This window comes from Nicotiana tomentosiformis, chromosome 10 (genome assembly GCF_000390325.3).
Source record: "Nicotiana tomentosiformis chromosome 10, ASM39032v3, whole genome shotgun sequence".
Classification (NCBI taxonomy): domain Eukaryota; kingdom Viridiplantae; phylum Streptophyta; class Magnoliopsida; order Solanales; family Solanaceae; genus Nicotiana; species Nicotiana tomentosiformis.
The window spans coordinates 67042970-67049238 of NC_090821.1; the positions used below are offsets into that span (position 1 = coordinate 67042970).

The 6269-nt window shown below is 43.4% G+C and overlaps 1 protein-coding gene across 1 annotated transcript; it reads left to right on the plus strand.

The window, feature by feature from the left end:
• The first annotated feature begins 539 nt into the window (after positions 1–539).
• LOC138900331 (uncharacterized) lies at positions 540–1151 on the plus strand. Its single transcript, XM_070187059.1, has one exon. It carries the CDS (start codon positions 540–542, stop codon positions 1149–1151), a length of 612 nt encoding a protein of 203 aa, XP_070043160.1.
• The last annotated feature ends 5118 nt before the right edge of the window (positions 1152–6269 follow it).

Below are 6269 nucleotides of genomic sequence, written 5' to 3' on the forward strand. Positions count from 1 at the left end.
TGCACAGATGGTGCGGTTCTATTTGAACTTTATAGCGGAATTTGAGTGTGATGAGTATTTGGGTATTGCATGATCGATTGCGTAATGGTTATGTTCTTTCAGGTTTTGTGTGGCATTTTTGTTATTTGCCTCTCTGTGGTTATTGATTTTGAGCGGGGTGCCTCAAGGTATATATTATGGACCAGTGTTTAGATGGGGTCACGCACTACAGCGGAGTTATGTTAAGGTGTGAACCTTTTGTTAGGATCGGGTAATGATTCTATGGTGTGTGATGAATTTTCAGCATTTCGTTGTGGCTGTACTTGTTAATCTAGCGGGGTAGTTCTCTTCGAGAAGCGTGTTCTCAGTCTCGAGCTGAGCTGCGCCGATACGAAGCCGATCTCCGACAGGTCACGAAAGAGAGGAACGCCCTTAGACTCCTCTTTGGGCAAAGGGAAGAAGAAATCAAGGACCTCCGAGTTGAGTTGGCCAAGGCTTATCAAGACCAGACTGAGCAGGTAATGATAATCTTAAAAACCCATGGGATTGCTTATGGAACGATGGCTAATATTTCGATCTCAGAGCTACAGCAGAAGCTTGAGGTGATTGGGAAGCTTCGTGAGGAGGTCGATATAATAAGGGCCAAGACCTTGGGATGGAAAGATGGTATGGACCGTCTCTCCGCAGAAAAAGAAACTGCTCGAGAACAATTATCATCGGCCGAAAACGAACTTCATAGCATGAAAGAGAAGTTCTCGGTTCAAGCAAGAAAAATAGAGGAGCTTGAGGCTCGGTTGTCCTCCGAACTTGCCAAGGCCAAATCTGACGCTAAAAAAGCAAAGGCCAATGCAGATGCATTCGTGGCCGTCTATCGGGCCAATGCTGAAGCCTCTCAGGTACAAGTAAGAGAGGCAGCCGAGACTGCTAAAACTCAAGCACACTGGGCTGCTGAACTTGCCAAATGCCAATCTCGGAGGGAGACCCTTAATGAGATCCATGCTCGAGGTTTCGATCTCACGGAAGAGATAAAAAGGGATAAAGAGCTCGAAGCCGATGCTGAAGCCTTGACTTCCGATGATGATGATGATGATGATGGGAGAAAGAGTGGATGTGAGAGCGGGGAGGAGCCCGATGGAGAAGAGACCGCCTTCGGAGATAACCAGGAGACTTAGAGTTTTTTCTATTTTTTATGTAGAGTCCTGTTCGGACGTTGTAAACACTCTTGAATATATATAAATATCTTTTCCTTTCCCGACTTGTTGTGAAGATCTTGTTTCATTCATCCCTTATGAAAGTTTTCATAAGTTTGAGGCTTTAGGCAATTTGATCGAATTCAGACCTTATAGCCTTTATAACCGAGTGGGTGTTTCCTCAAACTTAAAGTGGTGTAGCCCATAGGCTTTATGGTCGAGTTAATGATTCGCTCTAACTCGAAGTAATAGTTAGCCCATAGGCTTTTATTGGTCGAGTGAGTGCTTTGGTCGAACTCGAAGTAAGGTAGCCCATAGGTTTATAATAGTCGAGTGAGTGTTTTTCTCAAACTCGGAATAACTTTTAGCCCTTAGACTTGGTAGTTGAGTGAGTGATTGCTCGAACTCGAAGTAAGAGTATCCCTTAGGCTTAGTAGTCGAGTGAGTGATTGCTCGAACTCGAAGTATGAGTACCCCTTAGGATTTTATTGGTCGAGTGAGTGCTTTGCTCGAACTCGAAGTAAGGTAGCCCATAGGCTTAGTAATCGAGTGAGTGATTGCTCGAACTTGAAATAATAGTTAGCCCGTAAGCTTAGTAGTCGAGTGAGTGCTTTGCTCAAACTCGAAGTAAGGTAGCTCGTAGGCTTAATAGTCGAGTTAGTGTTTTGCTCGAGATCGGAATAGTCGTTATCCCTTTGGATTAGTAGTTGAGTGAGTGATTTCTCGAACTCGAAGTAAAGGTAGCCCTTAGGCTTAGTAGTCGAGTAAGTGATTGCTAGAACTCAAAGTATGAGTAGGCCTTAGGATTTTATTGGTCGAGTGAGTGCTTTGATCAAACTTGAAGTAAGGTAGCCCGTAGGCTTAGTAATCGAGTGAGTGATTGCTCAAACTCGAAATAATAGTTAGCCCATAGGCTTAGTAGTCGAGTGAGTGCTTTGCTCGAACTCGAAGTAATAGTTAGCCCGTAGTCTTAGTAGTCTAGTGAGTGATTGCTTGAACTCGAAGTAAGGTAGCCCTTAGGCTTAGTGTGGGGTTTGGCCTCGTTGATTTTTCGGTTGGCAGTCCCGATTTATGGGGTAGTGGTCGGCCCTTAAGCCTGTTTGCATAATAGATCATGAAATAGCGGATGGGTTCTGAGACATGAGATATCGGCCAAGAAGAAATTTTTCTTTATGTAGTTATACATGTGTTCATGTTTTGTACCAGGGATTGAGCAAACTACACGAGCATGGTTCGTTTTGACCATTTGGCTCTTACGATTTTTCCTATCGAAACTCTGTTGTTATGAAGTAACTTCCTTGCATCGAACTTCGAACTTGATGTATTTGAGGGTAACGTCCCCCAGTATTCGAGGTTGATTGTATAGAGGCCTCAGATACTATTGAATTGTTCTAAGTTAGCACGATCAATGGTTGACTCATTAAAAACCTTGCCGAAAAACCCATCTGGGATAAAACCGGTCTAAGGGAAAAAGAGTGTAACGCATGCTTTCAGTCCTAAGGCTTTGTGTTGAATAACCCATTCTTGTTCTTGGTTGAACTCCTGCAAGGGGTTAGTTTCGAAATATAAATGAACATGGGAGGGTCATACCTTAGCAGTAGTATCGTTTTAGGTGCAACACGTTCCAATTGCTTGGTAGTTGTTTGCCGTTTATAACACCGAGCTTGTAGGATCCTTTACCGACGATTTCGAGTACCCGATACGGTCCTTCCCAGTTTGGACACAGTTTTTCCTCATTTGGATTTCAAGTGTTGAGGGTGACTTTCCTTAGTACTAAGTCCCTAGTTTTAAAATGGCGAAGATTGGTTCTTCGATTATAGTATCTTTCGATCTGCTATTTTTGGGTGGCTAATCGTACGAGAGCGGCTTCTTGCTTTTCATCCAATAACTCGAGGCTAGTATTCATAGCCTTATGATTTGACACTTGCATTGTATGCCAAAATCTCGCACTGGGTTCCCCAACTTCGACTGGAATCAAGGCCTCGGAACCATATACTAAGAAGAATGGGGTTGCCCCCATGCTGGACTTTGATGTTGTTCGATATGCCCAAAGTACTTCGGGTAAAATTTCTCTCCATTTCCCCTTAGCGTCGCTAAACCTTTTCTTTATGTTTTGAATGATAGTCTTGTTCGTCTATTCTGCTTGTCCGTTCCCATTAGGGTGATACGATATTGTTAATATCCTTTTTATTTTATAGTTATCAAGGAATTTCATCACCTTGCTGCCGATAAATTATTTTCCATTGTCATAGATTATTTCGGCGGGTATCCCAAATCAACATACGATGTGATCCCATATGAAGTCTATAACCTCTTTCTCTCTCACTTTCTCGAACGCCTGTGCTTCAACCCATTTAGAGAAATAGTCAGTAATAAATAAAATGAACTTAGTTTTACCCGGGGTCGATGGCAGAGGGATGGCAATGTCCATCCCCTATTTCATAAATGTCCATGGGGATAGGACTGAATGAAGTTGTTCTCTAGGCTGATGGATCATCATTGCAAACCTTTGGCATTTATCACATTTTCGAACAAACTCTTTAGTGTCTTTTTCCATGCTATCCTAGTAGTATCTTGCTCTAATGATTTTGTGAACCCATGATTTGGCGCTGGGGTAGTTCCCACAAGTGCCTTCATGGACCTCTCGTAAAATGTAATCGGTATCTCCTGGTCCTAAGCATACTACCAACGGTCCATCGAATGTCCTTTTGTATAATGTTCCATCTTCAGCCAATGTGAATCGAGCAACTTTGGTTCGTAGGGCCCTCGACTCTTTAGGGTCCGATGGGAGCTTTCCGTGCTTCAAGTATTCAATATATTTATTCCTCCAATCCCAGGTTAAGCTTGTAGAGTTTATCCCGGCAAGATCTTCCTCTATCACGGATCTCGAGAGTTGAACGACAGTTCATGAGCCGATATCATCTTCCTCGACCGATGACCCTAGATTTGCAAGTGCATCGGCCTCACTGTTTTGTTCTCAAGGTACATGTTGTAAAGTCTATTCCTTGAAACAGTGCAAGGTTACCTGCAAATTGTCCAAATACCTTTGCATTCTATCCTGTCGAACTTTGAAGGTTTTATTTACTTGGTTCACTACCAGTAAAGAGTCACACTTGGTTTCAATGACTTCTGCACCCAAGCTTTTAGCTAGCTCGAGACCTGCAATCATGGCCTTGTACTCGGCCTCATTGTTAGTCAACTTAGAAGTTTTGATGTGCTACCCGTGGGCGGCTTCAAAACGATGCCTATCCCGGACCCCTTCACATTCGAAGCACCGTCTATGAACAGGGTCCATACCCTCAACGATGTACCCGATTTTAACAAGAGTTCCTTTTCAACTTAAGGTACGAGGGTTGGCATGAAATCGGTTATGAAGTCCGCTAAAATTTGAGACTTGATAGCCGTCCGGGGTTGATATTCGATATCATACCTACTGAGTTCGACGGCCCATTTGGCCAATCAGCCCGATAGTTCGGGCTTGTGCAAAATATTACGAAGTGGGTAAATGGTTAATACGCATATGGGGTGACACTGAAAGTATGGTCTTAACTTTCTAGAGGCGCTTATCAGTGCAAGTGCTAATTTCTCTAAGTGTGGATATCTAGTTTCTGTTTCCCCTAAGGTTCGACTTACATAATAAACGGGAAATTGCGTACCTCGCTGTTCTCGAACTAGGAAACCACTTACCGCTATTTCCGATACTGCCAAGTACAAGTAAAGTTTCTCATCTTCCTCAGAGTGTCAAGCAGTGGTGGGCTCGATAGGTATCGCTTCAATTCTTCTAATGCTTGTTGGCATTCCGGGGTCCAGGTGAAATCTTTTTTCTTTTTGAGTAGAGAGAGAAATCAGTGGCTTCGATCCGAAGACCTCGAAATGAATCGGCCTAAGGCAGCTAATCCGTCCGGTTAGCTTTTGTACGACTTTTACACTGTCCACGACGATGATGTCTTCGATGGCCTTGATTTTATCGGGGTTGATCTCGATCCCACGATTTGATACCATGAAGCCAAGGAACCTGCCCGAACCGACTCCGAAAGCACATTTCTCGGAGTTGAGCTTCATGTTGTATTTTCTTAAAATCTCGAACATTTTCTGCAAATGAACCAAATGGTCCTCTACGCGCAGGGACTTAACTAGCATGTCGTTAATATAAACTTCCATTGATTTACCTATTTTCTCTTCGAACAATTTATTTACTAGGCGTTGGTAAGTAGCTCCTGCATTTTTAGCCCGAAGGGCATTACATTATAACAATAGGTTCCATACTTGGTGATAAATGAAGTCTTTTCTCGGTCCTCCGGGTTCATTTGGATTTGATTGTACCCGGAATAGGCATCGAGAAAAGTAAGGATCTCATTGCCGGCCGTGGCATCGATCATGCGATCGATGTTAGGCAGTGGAAAAGAATCTTTGGGGCATGCCTTCTTTAAATTCTTATAATCTACACACATTCTAAGTTTGTTCCCTTTTTTTAGGGACTACAACTACATTGGCTAACCATTCGGGATATTTCACCTACCGAATGGACCCTATTTTGAGAAGTTTAGTTACCTCATCCTTTTTGAATGCGTGCTTTATCTCGGACTGGGGTCTCCTCTTTTGCTTCACCGGTTTGAACCCGGGGTCTAGGCTTAGCCGATGAGTCGTTATCTCCGGTGGGATCCCTGTCATGTCTAAATGGGACCAAGCAAAACAAGCTATGTTATCAATAAAAATTGGATAAGCCTTTTCCTGAGTTCGGGGGTTAATCTCGTTCCCAGGTATACCTTTCGCTCGAGTCAGAAAATCCTTCTCTTCTTCTTCTTCTTCTTCTTCTTCTATTTCCTGCTTCCCCGATTCGGTCGAGGCTGATGGTTGTGATTCCTATTTGACTTCCCCTTTACCTTTGATGCTCGACCTTTCCGAGGTTGATAGTGTCGATATCGGTGTTACCTCATCGACCACAAATATTTCCTTTGCAGCATGCTGCTCCCCGTATACTATTTTTACACTGTCCGACATCGGGAATTTCATCACTTGGTGGAGGGTCAAAGGGAATGCCCTCATATTGTGGATCCAAGGCCTTCCGAGCAGGGCATTGTACCTCATGTCACCCTCGAT